This window comes from Xiphias gladius, chromosome 15 (assembly GCF_016859285.1).
Source record: "Xiphias gladius isolate SHS-SW01 ecotype Sanya breed wild chromosome 15, ASM1685928v1, whole genome shotgun sequence".
Classification (NCBI taxonomy): domain Eukaryota; kingdom Metazoa; phylum Chordata; class Actinopteri; order Istiophoriformes; family Xiphiidae; genus Xiphias; species Xiphias gladius.
The window spans coordinates 7,764,465-7,785,569 of NC_053414.1; the positions used below are offsets into that span (position 1 = coordinate 7,764,465).

At 41.1% G+C, this 21,105-nt stretch overlaps 1 protein-coding gene across 1 annotated transcript; it reads right to left on the reverse strand.

The window, feature by feature from the left end:
- Positions 1-350: 350 nt before the first annotated feature.
- Positions 351-20,629, reverse strand: micall2b (mical-like 2b). Its single transcript, XM_040146673.1, has 16 exons — positions 20,119-20,629; positions 17,900-17,948; positions 15,206-15,347; positions 14,922-15,109; positions 14,449-14,576; positions 12,913-13,668; positions 12,595-12,800; positions 10,984-11,050; positions 10,315-10,457; positions 10,061-10,125; positions 9,005-9,128; positions 8,782-8,884; positions 7,392-7,465; positions 7,198-7,312; positions 6,310-6,356; positions 351-2,390 (listed from the first exon to the last, which is right to left on the reverse strand). The coding sequence occupies exons 1-16, from the start codon at positions 20,259-20,261 to the stop codon at positions 2,314-2,316; spliced, it is 2,427 nt and encodes an 808-aa protein (XP_040002607.1). The 5' UTR covers positions 20,262-20,629; the 3' UTR covers positions 351-2,313.
- Between the last annotated feature and the right edge of the window lie 476 nt (positions 20,630-21,105).

Here is a 21,105-nt window from a genome sequence, read left to right on the forward strand (position 1 = left end):
GATGGAAAGGCTCATGCTGCCTCCTAGTGGGGATACAGAGGAACTGCATCTTCACTGGAGCAGGTTAACTTTTTTTTTTTTTTTTTTTTTTTTTAAATGAACAGCTGTAAATCCTGCTTAGGCTAAATATCGTAAAAAACATACCAGTACAATTAAAGTACAAATTAAGTAAAATACAATTCCCGATTAAAAGAAAATATTTAAGTAATATGATATTCTTAAACTCCATTCAGGTTATGTACAACTCTATTTTCATATGAGTAGACATACACCAACATGATCCATTAATGATGCCACCTTTTCAGTAAAATCTACATACATTTATTTCAGTAATTTATTTAAAATCCAGGCCAGTTTCTCCATTTAATAATCAGACCATTGAGAATAACAACATTATACAATATACACAGCTGAGAAACTGAAAGATAAAGAGGTCAAGAACATTAACATATATACACAATATTAAATTTCATATAGTATCAACTAACTCTGTTAAAAGTGAGCAGTTTGGTCACAACACAAAAAAAATTTGCTTCAGTGCCTCTGCAAAAACACACATAACACCATGACACAGAAACGCTGAACAGTTAATTCAGCTAAGAGATATGCAAAACATGTACAAATGCAGATCCAATATGGATGGGCTTTCGCATTTCCAAGACTCACAAACATCCAGTCAATGAAGGTAAACCTGTGAGTCACATGACGCAAACCAGATTCATGCTTTTTCTCTAGTCAACCATAAAAACGCGAACTTCCTCGGCACATTCAAGGACAACAACAACAAAAAAAAAAAGGACCAGAGCATGATCTCCTGTGACTTACTTGCACATGTGTTACAGCATCAAATGCTGCGTGTTAAATCATTATCAAGTGTAATATGCTGAAAGAGCTCATAAAATTGCTTTTTAAAAGTATCAGTGTATATAGTGCATATATGATGAAGAGGATCTAGGCGCAAAGGTGCACAGGATTCAGAGCTTTTAACCAATTTCCATTTCACTCCATTCTTGAGGGATCATGTACTCTGAACGGAGACTGTGAAATGCAGGTGAAAGCTCTGAATGATTAGTAAGTACCTTTGAGCTTAGATTCTTTAATGTCTCCTGTTTCCGAAGGTCAAGTATGAACATTCCACGCAAAGGTACTTAGAACAGTGGTTCCCGACATTTGTGGCTTGTAATCCCTTAAAACGAAGCTGCACCAAACCTGTGACTCCTCATCACAGCTTGCATTAATCCACAGGCTCTGACAAATCCAACCGTAGGACGATCACACCTTTTCAGACTCTTTTATTGATATTACTTTGTTAGAGAAAGCAGACATGTGTGTTCCCTGGGAGGCCCCAGTAGCTCACCTGGTAGAGCCCTGTGCTGCATGTCATCCCCCCCGTCTATCCCCTGCCTTTCCTGTCTCTCTCTCTACTGTCACTAAGGCAGAAATGCAAAAAAAACAAAAAAAACAAACAAAGAATGAAGATTATAGAAATATGTTTTTCCTCTTTAACCACCTCACAACCTCTTGAGCGGGTCTCAACCGCCAGGTTGTGAACCACTGGTCTAGAAAATCCTATATATAATATTGTGATTCAGTTTAAAAAAAGAACTTGTCGCCTTGTTGAAAAGGCAACACTCTAAACAAACTTGTCGAGTGTTGTATTTGCCCTGTGCAGAAAAGTACATGGAAAAAGATATCTGTGGTTAAAAGAGAAATGCAGTTCAACACGTGTAACAAAAACAGGGTAAGAGAGTGACCCTGAAGTTAATCGCAGAGTCACCAGTGACTTGTAGTTTGGAGTAAAACATGACCAGAGAGCAAGGAACAGCTGTCTGACCCCCGTGATGAGTCTTGTTCTCTATTAACTCCCATTAGCATCGGTGCTACTGTATACAAGCAACATTTCAATAAGTAGAACAAGTGAGATATTCAGAGACAGTGGTTGTGTGTGTTTGTGTGTGTGTGTGTGTGTGAGCATTAAGTAGACAGATTAAGACTAGAAGGGGATTAAAACTAACAACTGGAGCACTGAACCCAATCACATCACGGCTGGTGAGTCATTAACCCCCTCAGCATCATCAGAGTGTGTGTGTGTGTGTGTGTGTGTGTGTGTGGGAACGTCAGATCTTGAGTGACACAGTCGACAGAGGGAAGGGCATTTTTTTCTAATAACGCCGCGAACGTGACAGACCCACTGACTATCCATTTATTCCCTGTATCCCACGAATCTCAGGCTGAGTACACTGACATTAAGACTACAACTAGAGCAGCAAAGACATCAAAGAAAAAAAACCTCGGGTGCGTTTTTGAGGAGCGTCATCCCTCCTTCTTGTTCCCCCAGCCGAACAGTTTGGCCACGGGGGACTTTTTCTTCGGTTTTTCCTTCTTTATGTCTGAGAAAGAGGAAGATAGATAGAGGGAGAGGGTTGGTTAAAGGGAAATAAACATTAAACGTGAGGCCAATGGTAGTATCCAACTTTTTTTTTTTTTAAATGGGAGAAAATCTGAGCTAAAAATCTGATCAGTTTGCATCAGAAAATAATACTACAAGCTTTGCATTTTTGTGGTGATGTGGCAATACATCATTGGCTCTTTGTACCAACAGCTATCTGACAACTATGTTAGTTTTTTCTTTACTTAGAATCATTCTGGCACATAATCAGCCCCGAATCAGGACTGTCTTACTACTTATCCCAGATGGCTATCCCGATGGAACTCAGACATTTCAGTCACCCAGGTCATTATGGTATGCAATCTGCTTTGTGTCTACCTAAAAATGAAATTTAAAAAAAAAAAAAAAAGAAGCTAAAATTAAAAAAAAATAATAAATTTTAAAAAAAAAATGTCCTCATCAATCTATACTCAATACTCCATAATGACAAAGGGAAAACAGAATTTTAGAATTTTTTGCAATTAAAAAGGAAAAGCTGAAATATCACATTGACATAAGTATTCTGACCATTTACTCAGTACGTCGTGGAAGCACCTTTGTCTTCTTGGGTATGACACAATAAGCTTTGTACACCTGGATTTGGGTATTTTCTGCCATTCTTCTCTGCAGATCCTCTCAAGCTCTGTCAGGTTGGATGGGGACCGTCGGTGGACAGCCATTTTCGGGTCTCTCCAGAGATGTTCGATTGGGTTCAAGTCAGGGCTCTGGCTGGGCCACACAAGGACATTCACAGAGTCGTCCCTAAGCCACTCCTGCGTTGCCTTGGCTGTTTGCTTAGGGTCATTGTCCTGTTGGAAGGTGAACCTTTGGCCCAGTCTGGAGGTCCAGAGTGCTGTGGACCAGGTTTTCATTAAGGAGATCTCTGTACTTTGTTACATTCGGCTTTCCGTCAACCCTGACCAGTCTCCCTGTCTCTGCCTCTGAAAAACACCTCCCCCACAGTATGATGCTGCCACCGCCATGCTTCACCATTGGATGGTGTTGGGCAGGTGATGAGCGGTGCCTGGTTTCCCCGCAGACATGATGCTTAGAATTGAGGGTGAGGGTTTCATCAGACCAGAGATTCTTATCCTCACAGTCTGAGAGTCATTTATTTGCTTTTTTTGCAAACTTTCACTGAGGAGAGGTTTCTGTCTGGCCACTGTGCCATAAAGCCCAGATCGGTGGAGCACTGCAGTGATGGTTGTCCTTCTTGAAGTTTCTCCCATCTCCACCATCTTGGTTTTTGCTCGGATGTGCATTGTCAGCTGTGAGACCTTGTATAGACTGATGTCTGCCTTTCCATACCATGTCCAATCAGTTGAATTTACCACAGATGGACTCAAATCAACGCTTAGAAACATCTCAAAGAGGATCAAGAGATATGATCATGAGCTAAATTTCAAAAATCATAACAAATGGTTTGACTACTTATGTAAACATGATATTTTAGTTTTTCATTTTTAATCAATTTGCAAAAATTTCTAAAATTCTTTCTTCACTTTGTCATTATGGGGTACTGAGTGTAGATTTATGATGCAAAAAAGGAATTTAAACAATCTTAGCAAAAGGCTGCAACATAACAAAATGTGAAAATAGGGAAGGAGTCTGAATACTTTAAGGAACTGTATATAACCAATAAACAACAAACATTAAAGCTGCATCAATCAACATTTTTATATGGACAGTGGGTCAAATAATTATATGAGAAGTGAATGGTTTTGCTCGTAGTGTTGATCTAACTCTGAAGTTCCACTCAGCTCAACTGAGCCTTCTAGCATCTCACAACTCATTATAACAATAATTGTGCTGGGGTTGTAAACCCCAGCACAATAAAGATCAGTTGTTTTGATTCAGTCCCACCACTCTTATATACTTGGTTTCAGCAGCAGCATCGGCAGCAGCTGTTTTCAGTGAAAAAGGTCTGATAAACTCGCTGTACGGTACCTGCTCAGCACCAAACTACACACAGACAAAGTTAGCAACTAGCTGGTGAATGTCGTGGAGCTTTTAGCAGCTAAAGAGCCAAATATTTTCCTCAGGAGTTGGTGGAGATGAAAACAGAGCTGACAGGAGAGTGAATTTGGACTTACAATCATCAGGTGACCAGAAACACAACTCCAAATTAAAGCTAATGTTGTGACATGTCTGCTGAATACAAAACTAAACAGGCTTACATGTTAGCCATTAGCTAACTTTATTAGTCCATAATATTTCAAACTTGTGTAATTTATTTGTAGCGTTCTACGACCAAGTGGCCAAAAAAACAAATGAATGCAGCTTTGGTTATGGGTGACATCCTCCCTACAGAAGCGTTAGCCATTGAAGCTAAGTTAGCAAAAACACGAAAAGTACTTCCAGATATTTGAAAATAATGTATAAAGGGATGTTTTCCCTTGTGTGTAATATTTTTTATATTAGTATACTAATGCGTGTATTATTTTGATAATACCACAGCCATTTATCACAAGCAGAAAATGAACACTTCGAGCCCCCATGTGTCGTTGGAGCTCTGGCACACTTTCCTGCACATGTCTCACGAAAACCACCCTACTGACCTTATTACAAATTCTTTGTGTTTCATGACCATGAAACCGAACACACTATTGCACCTGGAGAATTTTCACCTGAACCCAATCATTGATGGGTTGCCTGCAGAATCTGGGGCTAAAATTCTAGCCATATCTACTTCAGTATTATGGGAGACCTGTAAAGCTAGGGGCTTGATTATCTCCTTTGTCAGAAGTAAACGATGTAAATCTCTGGAAGCTCAAAGAAAATTAGAAATTGAGCTCTCCGGTTTGTAAAAGATATCTGTCTGATGTTAATATGAACGCAAGGTTACCCACAAGAGCATCCCTAAACTCTCTTCTTACTGTTTCGCGATAAATCAGTTTGGTCTATAAAAATCTCAGAAAAAATGGGAAAGAAAATGCCCATCACAGTTTCCTGGACCCCAAGGTGAACTCTTCAAATGCCTCTTTTTTTTTTCTTTAGATCAACAGAAAAAAATATTTAATTTGCAGTTAGATAAAACAGAGAAAAACAGATAATCCTTACATCGGAAGAGCAGGAATCTTTTTCTCTATAAATTATTTTATAAATAGTTGCTCAATTAACAACTAATTATTTTGGCTGTAAACTCATAGTTAAGTTGTTTTCACCGGTCAGAATTCATAAAAGCAGAAGCACAATTGCCATGGTTACACGCAGTTTTAGGTACTTAGCGGACTGAGTATTTCCGTTGGCCATGGTACGAAGGAGCATATCTGCTACCGTGTGTAAAATGTATATGATACAACATGCGTGTAAACTGTCACATGACTTTACTCAGAGTGGGTATGAACTGTGAAACTTTGGAATTAACTTTATGAATACATTAAATTGAAATGGCTAGTCTTTAGCCCACGGTCGTCATTCGCTCGCTGTAACATAACGACCTTTCACTGAAGTTCAATAAATCTCCTCAATTTCAGCCCTGCTTTCCCGGTCATGAATTGCAAATGAAGCCGGCTTTAACTCTATTCTATCAGAGGGTCAAATTAACCAGCTACATTATCCATTTATCTAATAGGAACGCTGCTGACAAAAAGAGGGGGAGCATTTTGTTTGATGCTTTTTCCATTAGCAGTCATTAGATCAAATGTGATGAAAACATCGCCCAGTGGCACCCTTAAAAAAGCAGCACAGGTTCATTTGCACACACACTTCCATAAACCACAATGAGAATTCTATCTACTTCAATTAGAGGCATCCGTGATGGAAATCCTCAATTGGATAATTTATAAACCAACTAAGCCGCAGTGACACCGAGGTTGTGATAACTAATGAACAGAGCGGAGGGGGGTCAGACAGCCTGTGGAGGTGGTGGAGACACTCACTGAAATTCATCATCATCTTGTTTAGCTGCTCGTCCTCCTCTTCCTCCCTGAGAAGATGAAGCGAGAACGCACAATAAGGGAATTCAGATTAACAACAATTCATACCTGTGTGAGCATGTACTGTATTTATACATTCAGTGTAAGTACAGGGATATTGACACGATCGAGTAAACTGGATTGTCTGACCAATAGTCCAAAATCCAAAGATGTTCATTTTGCAGTGATGTAAAACTGAAAAAAAAAAAAAAAAACACAGTTCCGCAAATTTTCGCGCAGCTGCAAATATTTGGCATTTTTGCTGGATACACAACTTAAACTATTGTAAAAAAAATTATTCAAATAATAGCTTTGGAATGGGATGGAAGTGCTGGTGTTCAGCTATAATTTTAAAGGTTTTACATCCATATCACCTGAAATTGTAGGCAGTATAGCAATACAGTCCCCCAATTTTAGGGTACCAAAATCTATTGGACAAACTAAAATAAACGTAAACAAAATCATCAGGTTAAGTATTCGGACTCAAATCCTGTGCAGTCAACAGCAACCCACAGACATCAGCAGACCTTTGGTATTATTCCTGTCAATGCTCTGCTGGACCTGTGCTGACGCATTCTTCTTGATTGTTTTGCCAGATTTTTTACTTTGAGTCTGGTCTCAGCAAGTGAAAGACACACTTGGTTATATTGAAGTCACGTGACCAACTCGGTCTGTCTGGCTCCAAAAAAACGTTTTGATTTAGAATCACAGTCTGAAAACAGAGGACTACGTGGAAAAAGAGCTCAAAGTCCTTCACTGTTCACCCAATATGGATGTAACCACCCTCAAATTCTCACTGACTTTTACACATTACATACTGTACTGCCTTATGTAATGTGTCGAGAATCCCACCTGAGTCTGTCCTCATCCAGACCTTCCACGATTGCGTTTCTGTCATTGACGATCTCCACCAGTTTTTCCATCAGCTGCTGCTCTTTCTTTCGGTCCAAGGCCGTTTTCAGATGTTCTGCGCACACATAAAAAATATATTTTAGTCTAAGATTGTTGGTCTGTTTCGTGCTGACTGTGTTCTCCTAAGCCCTCACCTGGTTTTTCCATCAGTCTCCTGAGCTCCTGCTCAACACTAGGCTGCTGTTCCTCCAGGTCCTGGGTTCTTCCTCTACACAGAGAGAACAACATACAAATACAGTATAAATCAAAACTGTTTATTGTATCTGTTAGTATCGCCTAGGATTGTATGTCTTTAGTGTGGTTGTTTGATAAATTTTGTTTTGCTTCAATTCCTCGGTCCAACAAATATCTATTCATATGGGCAATAACCATTACTGCCTAAACACATTTTCAGTGAGACGCAGTTGAAAGCTCTAGCAAAAGCTATTAAGTACATTAGGTACATCTGCAATTCAGATGCAGATGAAAAGCTTCTAAACATATTCTGTTATTAAAATGACCAATTTAGAGGACTGTGACCTTGGTGGAGATGAAGTATTTTCTCTGTAAGTGTTTAACATTAATTTATCAAAGAAATAATTGCAGTTCATGTTTGCTTTGTAAAGGGTAAGGCTGGCGTTATTCTACATTTTTCTCATTGTAAGCAATTTCAATGAAAAAACCGACAATACGTTACCCCGTCTCATAATCCACTCTGCCTTCCCCATCCTGTCTGTGCTATTCAGCCCCAAAGCCCAGTGGTTCCTACTGAAGCCACAAGTCTTTAAAAAGGGGTCACAGATTTAAACTTTAATTATAAAAAAAAAAAAGCTAAATAATTTCATGAAATAGCAGGCCGCTATAGCTTTTAGCAAACATTACTCAAGCAGGAATAAAAAGTGCATTTGTTGGGGACTATTTTCAGAAATATTCATATGGTTCTATAGTGAGTATTTCTGGCAGCAGGACTGTGTATATGGGATCGATTCGAAATAAAAACTACAGTACCCATGTTCATGGTAATGAAGGAATATGTCACCCTGTGCAACAGTATGGCTCAATGATATCTTTTTAATAGTTTTCGTTAATAGTTAATAGGTTTTGGACAACAATGGAGCTCTATGGCACGGAGGAATAAGCTACATCAGGGCTTTAGCTACACATGTTGTTATTCGGATCAATTTATTTTTGGTTTCGGCCTTTTCACGGAACTGGTTGACGATAAGAAAAATATAAAATATCACCAGGCTTGTCATTTAAGCAACATCCTGCTTCTCACTTCTCTTCCACTGTAGCCAGTGGGTGGTGATCTGCCCTGTTCCAGGAGGGAGGACACTGGGAATTCAAACTGTCAACCTTCTGGCCACAAGTCTGTCTCACTAATCGCTATAAAGTGGCATGCCCCTTTTCTAAGTGTGTTCATGTGTATATATGTGTGTGTGTGTGTGTGTGTGTGTGTGTGTGTGTGTGTGTGTGTGTGTGTGTTCGTGCGTGTCTGTGCGTGCGTGTGTGGGGGTGTATGTGTGTGTGTGTGTATGTACTCACATATAGACCAGTTCAGACTCCCGGCGCATGGCCACCTGCTTGTTCCTGATCAAGTTGAACCACTCAACCATGAGCTCATCCATGAGAGAGTCATCTACACCCTCTGCAAACACATACACACACAGTTAATCCCAGACACACACAAAATCCTCTAAATCCTCCTATTTTACATCATACCCTGACTAAAGAGAAGGATCATACAATATGTGTGTGTTTATCGCACCTTCCTCGCTGCGGCGGAGCCTCATCTCCAGCTCGACTCCTCTCTTCTCCAACTCGTTCAAATTATCTTCAATGTCCTGAAGCTCCTTCATAATGTCCCCTTTGGGAATGTAGCCTGGCTTTGTCTACGGGCGTAACCCCCCCACACACACACACACACACACACACACACACACACACACACACACACACACACACACACACACACACACACACACACACACACACACACACACACACACACACACACAGAAAAAATAACATGGAAGATGTGAACCAAAACATAGAGAGAACACACACAAGTGAACACATGCCCTTATGAAGAGACATCTGTACGTCCCGTTACACTTAGTATGAAGCCCCAAAACCGACAAAAGGCAGCAAAAAAGATTATCAGATGAGTAAAAAATATGACTCATTACATTCAAAAATAATTTTGTTAATTAAATAATAAAAATGAAGTATAAAAAATGTAACCTCCAATCAGTTGGTAAAAAGACAGAAGTTTTTTTTTTTCGCCCTTTCCCTCCAAATCGGTAGGTAAAATGAATTACACTTTTCTAACTTTATTTTACTCCTCTATTTATATTTCACTAGCTCATATTATACGTCATTATACGTCGTCTCCTTAATTTTTCTGTTATTTTGGTTTCGGCACACATTTAATCACTTCAAATTAGAGTTAGCTAGCTAGCTTTGTTAGCACTACGCAGCTTTCCAGCTGAAATGCTTTAGCTACTATTTTAGTTACTTTTACAGCGATGCCTCAGCACTATGCAGTACATTATTAGGATGATTAACATGCATTGGCTCCAAATTTTTAATTTTATAAAAACCTCAAGAGGATTCTACAGTATATATTCAGTATTGCTATTTCCGGCGTATTGCCTACGAAGAGTACCAGGTGTAAACAAACTGTTTGGTCTGAGCAAAGTCAAAAACAGTCTGTGTTTTAAACTCATATGTCCGAGTAATTACAGGCTTTTAATGCATCCCCTGTGTTTGCTTAAAAAATGTTTTCTATACTGCAAACCTATTTCCATCTGAGGTCCAGTACCTTTGAAATGTTTAACTCCGACTTGGTGCCATTTGCAGTTTGGTCTCTCTGACCATTCTGAAATCCTGAAAAAAAAAAAAAAAGAAAGATTAAAATGCAAGAAATAAATATGAAGAACGTTAAGAACAATGAGAGAAGGGGTTCCATGGGAGGTCAGATTCATTTTCAGGCAATCTTTAGGAAGACCACTTGTGTTTTTGTCCGATTCCTATTTAAACATCACAATATTACACCACAGATGAACATGTTCTTACCCTTTGATGGTGGAGGAGTGACAGAAATGCTTGGGCTGGGAACATTAGAGGATGATGAGGAAGGCCCAGCAGAAACCTCTGGAGTCTGGGACTTTGCAGCTCCATTAACCCGTGGTTTAGGCACCTGTGGAGGACCAGCAGGTCTGTGGATGAATGGAGAAAGAGCAAAAAGAGAGAAAGAGAGTCATAATTTTATGTCTTCATTGGCAAATTATCTGCTACTCTAATCAGTACCCTACAGTCCCTGGTTTTGATTCATGAGTGCAAGAGGAAAGGTCATCTGGGGAAAGGAACTCTGAGCACTGAGCATATGTTGCACCACAGAGGAATCTACCGCAGTTTTGACGCCATTTGGGGCTCACATGCATGTGGCGGAAGAGGAGAGACTGAAAGCTCTGACTACTAATGATGGCCGAGCCATTTGGAGGAGCAGCAGGTACAGGCTTCCTGTGGGAGGAATGGCTGGAGAGATGGATGATAGACTGGATCAAAGGATGGATGGATGGACAGGACATCAGTGGGGGAAAAAAAAGGCCTCATACAGTTATTGCTTGATGATGTTGATGAGATACTCCGTTGTTATGAAGTCAGCCAGTAAGGGAAAAGAATTAACCAAAAACATAGAATAGGGTGACAAGACAGAAAAAAAGACAATAAAACCAGTCTTACCTTGTTTCTTTGGCGACAGGTTTGAGCCTCGACCTCCAGTCTGCAGGAGACTCATTTTCTGATGCAGCTGAGGACAAAGAGAACAATTGAAACTTTAGTGTTTTTCACTCTCAGGTTCAGTTCCTTCATCAGACCATAGTGTGATCCACTATCCAATGTCAGGTCCTATTTTTATTGTCAAAAAGAGATAGCATTCGTCACAAACAGAAAGGTCAAAACATCCTGGGGAGAACAATATCAAAAAGGTACAAATTAACTGGCACCTGCTGTGTGTTTTGAATTCCAACAGTAACTCTCATGGAGCACCATGAAAATAATCACCAGAGAGGAACAAGGAGCTCCTGTTCACATTACTGTACACATTAGCAAGTAATAAACTTTCTTTAGAATGACAAAGAGGTTTCAATGGGGCATTGATGAAGCCTGTAAATTGCGGATGAATTACACAAAGATAAGGAGCCACAGGTCAAACTTGCAAGTAATCGTTACGTTTAAAAAAAAAAAAAAAAAAAAAAACATATCCTGTGCAGCACAAAAAGGCTTTTTCCCCCAGATGCCGCCTATCATAAAAGATAGACTTCTGTAAAACTTTCAGCAGAGAAATTCATGTTTGACCTTTCAGTACAGTATGTGCAACAAAATAATCTAGGGTCAGCTCTTTAGCTTTCAACGAGATGTCCCAGTCTTCTTCATGTACAATAAGGTATTTACAGAGGAAGACTATGAGATGCAGGTTGTAGATCTGAAAAGACACTAAGTGGACCTTTGTTACGTATCTGAAGACATAATCTCAGGGTTAAGTCTTTCGAACGAGCAGGTGGGTATAGGGAAATATACACTGATGCACCTTCTTCTTTGGCGTACAGGCTGGGTGAACAACTTTCCCTGAAATGAATGGGTGCCGTCATCTCATCGAGTCCAGTGGTCGGTTTTCGTCATATATCCGTGCTCTCAGCGAATTTGATGACTCACAGAAAGTAATGCACTACTCATTTACACATCACTGGTTCTTGTGCAGTTATTTCCCATTAATTTGAAAATGTCTTTTTTCCACTGAGTATTTAAATTCCAACCTGAATATATATAGAGTTTGGTTTGTTTTTCCGTTCGAGTTGACTTAGGTGTTTCATAGGTGATCATAGCATGACGAAAGATCACAATCCTTTATTCTACAAATTTCTGCTGTCTTTATGACTCCGGGCAAGTTGAAGTATTTGTTTATGGTTGAAAATGACCAGTTTTGGCAGATATATTGCAGCACAGTTCACTGCTTTGAACGCAAGTTTGATTACTTTATATGTGATTTTGCCCACATTTGCCGTATCATAATATATATATATCAATATCAGAATATACCCAATTTTGTGATATCGTCGCCCAGCCCTAGTTAATATTCTCTAAATAACAAGTACCAACACTTTCTCATACATTCAACACAACACACATTATACCACACACACAAATCAGGAAAGCCTGTGGGGGTTTTTTTAGGGAAAGCGGACCACCTCTCCTAAAACAAAAGACCTCCTTGCTAACATCATAAAAAACGATGCATGCATTATACCAGACTAAACCACCCTATGTATAGTTAGGGAAATGTTTGAGTTTAACCTGAGGTGTTGGGTGATGCAGTGCCAGGCTTTGGGCCCCCTCTGTCTGGAGTTCTGGCTCTGAGTCCGCTCCTGCCGGCTGGCCTCGGAGCAGAGTTCGGGGAGTCCAGAGGCTGCAGGTCAGCGAGGATTGACGGGTCTACTTTCAGCTTCACCCTCCCTCTGACACCCTCTGTCTCCCTCTTAGGAGTCTCGACTTGAGGAGGTCTGATTAGAGGTGATGAAGTATTATTAAATGCTATCATTCACCAGAACAGGCCAGGCCAAAGCAGGATATACGGTTTAATCATGTGAGCGTGGTTGAGGTTTGATTACTTACTTCTCAGTTTTCTTCACCGCTACAGTCACCCATGATGGCTTACTGTTGTTATTGTTGTTCTCCTCAGCCAGTTTCTTGGAGATGAAAGCAGCTGCTGATGCTTTCATCTTATTACTGTCACTGTCTTCTGGTTTCAAACTCACCGTTCCACCCACACCAGCCGCTCTAGCTCTATCCCCACCCTTATCCAAGCACAAATTTGTTTCCTTTTTGCCAGCACCACCGACATTTACAACCACAGTCACAGCCTGACCTGCTGTGGCCTCCTGGACCTTACCACTCACATACGGCCTTTTATTTACATCAATGTTGATGGCTGTAGTCTTTTTCTCTTCATTGTTAGTGTTGCTGTCTGACTGAAGGAACTTGAGCTTGGACTGCATTGTCTTGGCTGCTGTGGTTGAGGTGCGAGGGGCAGCAATGGGCGTTGTGTTGATAGAGGTGGTTGTGATGAATGTAGATTCAGCAGTAGTCCGTGAAGCTGCGGGTTTGGAGACAGAAGCCATCTGACTTTCTTTAGCGGTGGAAGAGACACCTGAAGCAGGCCGGGAAGGAGACGAAGGAGAAAAAGTGGTGGAGAAGCTGGAAGGGGTGCTGGGTTTCTCCGTCAGCCATGTTGGTCCCAGTCTGGAGGGTGTTAGGGTGGGAGCGTTTGTGTTGGTTTTGGCGGAGTCTGGTAGAGGAGTGAATTTGGAAACGGGGGTATTTGTTGGTAAATTTCTGAGAGGTGCAGTTGGGTTTGCAGGTGATAGCAGCCTGAAAGACAGAGAGCACGACACACGTAATGGTTACAAAATTCCTGTTCCTGCAAACTTCAGAGGGTGGGTCTAAACTCCACACCTCGCCAAGATGTGAGCACCTGTTGGTGTCATGTCAGTGTGAATACACCCCCTTAACATAATTATGATTCTATGAATTCTTTACAATATGTAATATTTGGATTTCCACCATCCGTGGCAGTAAGGAAGACCAAGACAGAACATTCCTTATGGGGGACAGGCTGATTTCTGTTTTTATATCCTTCAAAGGGGGCGCATCCACTGTACACTGGGACCAGACTGAATTGATAGTTTAATAAAGTGACTTTGCATACACAGTAATTCCAAAACTCAAAGACGTTATTATTAAGTTACTCTTGAATATGGGTGATTAGGAAATTAAAACTGTAAATGTTAAAGCAGAAAACAAATGAATATGAATATGATAAGCACACATATTACTAAACGTAATAACAAAAAAGTAAATATACAGTAAAAACCTTTTCAAAGTTAATTATGTATTTTTTTTTTAAAAATAAATGTTCAATTCATTCTTTTACCAAATAAGGAAGCTGAATAACTATTAGGCAAATTTAATTATTGAAATAAGTTTCTCAAATGAATTATTTAGATGCAATGTTAGTTCATTGGTTTATAATTAAAAACCAGAAACGTGTATAATTATTCTGGAGAAACACTTCACATACAACAGATCATAGGGATTAGTTGTGAAAATCATGCAAACTCATTTTCATCTCGGTGTTAGTCAGACCCTTACTTTGCACAATTCCTGTGATAGAGCTTCCCGTCCACTAGATGTCGCTGCACCAAATGAACATGCTTGTTACAGGACACGCATTTGTTACTCAGGGTGCCCGTCTGATGGGATTTCTCAACCGGAACGTCCTAGAAGAGGGGGAGAGAGGGTGAGGGAGGTTCCACCAGGTGGAAATGACAACTTCAATCATGACGAGCGACCAGTTTATCACTAGACTTGCAGTAACGGATCAGAGGCGCTTCGGGGGTTTTTTGTTTGTTTTGTAACAGCAGCGTGGTACAGACACAACAAGAGATCTTTGTAGGTATTTAGGTCACGTTTGATGCGTTTGGCTTGGTGAACTTTCACATTCCCCATCAGTAAAGCGATTGCAGAGTCGAGCCTTTTTGTTTTCCCTTTACATTTGCTGGACACTTAAATTTGACTCATAACTTCGTGATGCTTGTGTAAAGTATTCAGGCAGCAAAACTTACCTGCGTGGCATTTCTGGTTTGCTTTGGGGAAGGAGAGGGCCTTGGGATGTTGGAGGAGGGGGGAGGGGTGTTTTCTCTGGCAGGCTTAGATGAGGGGAACACCTTAGCCGCCACCGGCTGGTTCTTCTTCCCATATGGCTCATCCGTGGGGGCCTCAGCTGGACGCTTTATACCTCCCATTCCGCCAACTGTGTGCAAACACAAAGATACAGACATACAGACAGATTGGACGAGGGAGAGAGGGAGAGAGGGGGAGAGGAGGAGAGGGAGACATAGATACTCACTCGGGGAGCGTCCGTGGAAGTAGTTGTAGTACTGCGAGACATATGTCAGGATACTGAGGCGGTCGGGAATCTTGAGAGCCACCATGTCTTCTGCATCCAACAGCGCTGGAATTCCCAACTCCTCCTCTGCAACCTTGAACGCCTGCAAATAACATTGACTTCATCCAACAAAACAGAGGAAGCTCAGGGAGGACTTTTAGAATCTAGACCAACTGGCCAAAGATGGAAATGCATCAATAAATCAGATCAAAACAGACTGACTGACTCAGTGGCACCTCAGAGTCTTTACTGCATCTTTGCATTATTCAGACAGGACCTTTGTCACCTGTTATTAATGTTCAAATGCATGTATGAGATTGTCACCGTCCCGCATAAGGTTTTACGGCGATGGCCTCGGCAAAATCAAAATGTTTTTACCACCCCGGGGAAGATAAGTGTCCAGGTATTTGTTGACAAATTTTCAAAATATTGCTCATGTGTATTAAATTAATTTTAGGCTGGATATGACCTCAAAAAAGTTGTTGAATTCCCACACACAGTTTGCATAAGTCAAGTAAGTTCATGACCGAAACACCGCATTTCTGATAAACTTCCTACTGACGGTGTGAAGGAACTCAACGCTTTCTTTCACAGGATTTAATGTGCCTACACGCCTGTCTACCAGTTCATTTGGATGTGGACACTCATTCCTCTTCAGAATAAAAGTTTCATGTTGTCTGTGTCTTGCTCCTGCATATCTTCGACAATATTCCTTTAACCACAGATAAAATCTGCAGCTCACAAGTTTAGAGAGTAGTAAGTGAGTCAGGAATTCCCAAACTAGACTCGCATTCAGCGATTCCATGGAAGCAGAAAAAAAAACAACAAGCGGAGGCAGGCCAACGAGCACCAGAGGCATAACTTAATCAGTAATGAGAGGATCAAGGGAATCATAAAAACCATGCTTACTTTGCTTTGCCCTATGACACTTGGATCTCTTACTGTTTTTTGTCGGGGTTTTTTTGTTTTTTTTGTTAACCAACCTGTTGTTTCGCGAACAATAAAGAACAGTGTCAGACATCTACAGTTCACAGTTCAAAGGGCCTACGTTTGTGATGTTGAGCTTTTGTCAGTCCCAGGGCTCAGAGTCCAATAATGAAGCTACGGGGAGAAAATTAAAGTAAAGAATGCAACAACGCAGCCAAAATCAAAGTGCCCAGATTGAAACACTCTGACTTTGGCAATAACTTCTCCGCTCTCTTCTCCTTTTTGATTTTTGAAAATTCCTTGTTACCCAACATTGAGTGGCGCGGACGCAATATCCAGGGCCAACACACATGTAGAAGCAATTTATGGCTGCAAGGTATTACTTTCATTATTGATTAATCAGTCATTTTGGATTAATCTATTAATCCTTTGCTGTGTAAAATGATGGAAAAATGCAGACCAAAATTTCTTACAAGGTGATGGCTTCAAATGACTTGTTTTAAATCTGAACAACAGCTGAAAACCAAAAGATATCCAATTGGACAAAACAGTCTTGACTCAAGTTCCACTTTACTGTACTAGCTCTTCGGGAGCTTTCAACTGCATCTCCTCACCATCATCATCGTCACCATCTGTTATCACGTGACCGAAATTCTACACTTAGGTCAAGTGGTGATGTCTGATAAAAAAACTTCATCCATGGAAGATGATGAGATTCGGTGGAAAGCTAGTAAGCGGACGTCGACTCAGGGTTAATTTATTAAAATACTACATGCCAGGTCGAGAATGAAGTCTCATGCTTAGGGATATCTAATTCACAACGGAGAGGTGTTTCTGGTACTGATATAAATGGGGTGGACAAAACAACTGAAATATCTGTCAGGGTAATGCAACACAATTCAACAGCACCGCAAACCGCAGCCTCCAAATTGATTGTAAAGTTGAATCAACACCTCTCTGAAACCTCTCATTATAACTCTCATGAAGGCAGGAGTTTAATGCAGCACTGTTGTATTAGACTGCAGCAGATTTTGCTTAGGTGTACCTAAGAAAATGGCATCTGAGTGTATTTTACTCAAGAGATCCCTTTAACAGTAATGTGTTGAACAGTTTGGTGTATTTCGATTTAAAAAAAAAAAAAAAAAGGGGGTTAAAACATGTTTGTAGTCCCTGACTAAGGTGTTGTTTCGGTAACGGTGGGGAAACTCTGGTATTGTAATGGCAGGGATATAGAAAACTACCAAAACCATACAGTACCTGGCATTACCTCGTAATATTTGATTAGATAAGGTGAGATGGGATGAGTGAGGCTATACTTAGGGACAATGCTGATTTGAGCAAAATGCTAACATCAGAATGCCAACACTAGTTTAGCCTGTTAGCATATTAACATTAGCACTAAACACAGAGGACAGCTGAGGCTGATCATAAACCAAGGTATCGGACAAATAAAGAATTTGACCTGATGGCGGCGCTAGATGAGCACGAATGTTTGCACCAAACTTCACAGCAATCCATCCAACGTCGCTGAAATATTTCAGTCCATTACCGTCCATGGAGCCAAGACGCTAGCATGGCCAAAAACTATTTTGATTAACTGGAGAATCAGGATTAATAGACCTACTTTCCCAGAGCTCGTGTTTATAAAAAGCGAAACGTTAGCCAGTCAAACAAACTACTGGTTTCAAACAGTCAGAGGTCAAAGTGCAGAATGTAAACATGTCTTACCAGTTTGTTGTTGTCATAGACATTTTCCTTCCTCAGTGAATCAAAGTTGCTGCAACAGGAGACAAAAACCATGAGTAACAAACCGCATGTGATACAACTTCCCTTCCTCATTCATCTGTTCACAGTCTGTCTGGAATAAAACCTTTGTTATTTAGCCATGCACAGCCCCTTTACCTCAACATATATCACGACACTGACAGTGTCACCAACCAGTTACGTGACCACCAGATCTCTGATCTCGTGCTGGAAAACTGAAACTAACAGAAAGCTCAGCATGCATTCATCACACTCACGGACATGTCTATACTGCGTGAACTGGAACTAAGCCTTTAATCAACATTCAGTGCTTGTATGTGAGTAAACATGAAATGGGCCCTCATGCTGGTCTGGCTGCCGGTAAAAACTGGACTGCAAAGAACTGGAGCAGCTGAGTCTCTTCTTGAAATGAAAGTAATATCACTGTCTGCCATAGTGAGCGCTCAAGAAAACAAAAAAAACAAAAAAAAAAACAACTTGCATCTCTGAGTGAAACAGGCCATAGTTCAACTACTGATGATGAGTCAAGTCTTTGGAATACCTAATGTGGTCACATCTTATTCCGACCATCTTGAGCCAACACACTTAACAGCTGTCAAGTACAAATTACTCCCTGGTGGAAATTCCCTGGTAGTTTTCAAGTGCTGGGAAGGAACAAAGGTGATCATCCTTTTAACGATAAAGAAGATAAAAGTCAGTTCCCAGCGTCTGATTCTGGCCCCCAGATCGAGAGGGAACGCCAGAGATGAAGACGAACTGGACGAAGATGAGATGGCTAGTCAGCAGATAGAATAGAAGAATCAAGATACATTTTTGATCATTGTGTAGGTAATTTGTGAAGCAAACATTCCAAATGTTCTGTAGAATTAGCTTCTCAGATGTGAGGATCTGCTGCTATTATCGGTTTTATATTTTTGGAACCTGAAAATCTTTGAGTTTTGGACTGGACGAAAACAAACAATATGAAGACAGCACCTTGGGCTCTGGGAACTTGAAATGGGCATTTTGCACTACTTTCCGACATCGTCTAGGCTACAATGAATAATTTAATCAAAAGTGATTAAGACATCGATTGATCATGATCAGCAATCATTAGCTGCAGCCTTGAAACTGGATGAAATCCTTTCCAGTCCTCGACTGGCAGATACCCAACATAGATAAATTCCAATACATTTGATTATGGCTCCGGATTCACAAGGATGTTGGACGTGCAGACAAACTGGATGGCATCCAACGAGCAGCAGGGGTTAGTGCAACACTGATTTACAACTTCAAGAACATACACACGACCAGAGGTTCTTTTCTGAGCAATTCCAGATCAAGTCTCAAGTTCTCGACAGTAAGAATATGTCCAAAGTCTTCATAAGCAAATTTCTAATCAGTTGCAAGTCATTCAGGTCTGTGAATGCAGGGGGAGACAAAGTTCTTTCAACACATAGCCCGGTGATTAAATATGCAAAGTTTGAGACTATGCATGGCCTCCCTGTACCTGTCACAGTGAATGTATTTATGTTCAGTAATTTTGCCTGGTCAAAACCTGAGTCAAATGTTTTAGAGTTTCGGGTAAGTCTCAGAGCAGTCAAGTCCAAGTCAAGTTTCAAGCCCTTATTTTTGTGTAAGTCTGTATCAAGTCTGAATATCGGGTCTTACTCTACAGCTCGGCACATTTTAATTAACCTTTTTTTACAGAGGTGAGTATGTGTCCTGTCACATTTGTCCGTTAAGATTTAGTGACGAAATAAAATTCAGTCCCACTGCAAAAACATGCAGACTTCACCACCCCCACTTGGTTAGTGGCCTGCTCTGAAGACCTCCCAGGGGCCAGTGTGGTTGCATATTGGGCCCCCCCCCCTTTGCTCACTGAGCTCCACTGGGTCCACAGTCTAGCTCCTGATCCTGCTTTTCCTGCAGACCCATAAATCTGAGGTTTGCTCTCTATCATCAAACTACTGCTGAAACCCACAGCAAAGCTGGTGGACTCCATCCTTCCCTGAACACTTTAAGTTGTTAAAAACAAAAACAAAAACAAAAACAGAAAAACAAAAAAAACAAAAAAAAACAAAAAAACAACAACCCCGGGATTCGGGCAGCTTTAAATGAAGGGTTAGCAGGTGTGTTTAAAAGTATCGGACACCACAAAACTTCACCTAGTTCCTGTTTCTTGTCCAGTCCTCAGTACTTACATGAGATCGGGTCTGTGTTTGTGGATGAGGGCGCAGAAAGCCAGGCCGTCCCTGAAGGACGTGGTCATGTTTGTGATGGACACATCCCGGTAGCCCTCGCACTGGACCCGGCACCACTGCTGCAGCGCCTTCACGGCCGACATCGCGGAGCTCAGGGCCGCACACGAACCACCGGCGGAGCCGCGAGTGAGCGCAGGAGCGCCGCCGCAGGCACACCGAGCCTCCCGCTCCCTCCCTCTCTCCCTCCCGATCCCGCCCCCGACAACAAACTTCAGAAACTTTCCACAGCAGCTCAGACACGCTGGATCCAGGAAACGACAGAGAGCAGGAACGTGTGGGAATCACCTTCCCTCCTCTAAGAGAATGGAAGGAAAGTGGCCGTGACACCTGTGAAAGGTCGATAATGAAACTGCATGGGTGGAGTTCAGGCCGATTTCTGCTTCTTTTAACTCTTTGTGTGTGTGTTAAATCTATGGCACACTGGCCTACATATGTAGACCGAATCACATGGCTGTACACAAGATGTTAGAGATATGAGGTCATGAGTCCACGCCCCTTCAGACAATTTTAATTACAGCCACCAAAACCAGAATATCATTTTTTTTTTTCCTTCTGATAATTAACTGCTCAATAAAATCTCCTGTTCGTTTTTGTGTCCCTTCACGTGCTGTTCCGGAGAACTGCACAAACTGCCAGGGCTCTGATCCCGGGGAAGAAGTACAACATTTCATTTTTATTTATTTAATTTGACTCATTTAGCCTTCCCACTGAGGGGCTTGCGAAGGGAGGCCTGGCCCAAGAGGGGAATATAAGGAAGTAGAAGAAGAACAGCGCTAAAAGTTAAAAGTAAAAGCCTGGATTTTGTTTCAGCCGAATTTTGTTTGCCTCAGCACGATTACATCCGAAAGATCCTCGCTCAAAAGATCATCGGAGTAAGATTCACAAGCCTCCCATGTGCACAGCACTTTTGTGTGCAGTTGTGTAACG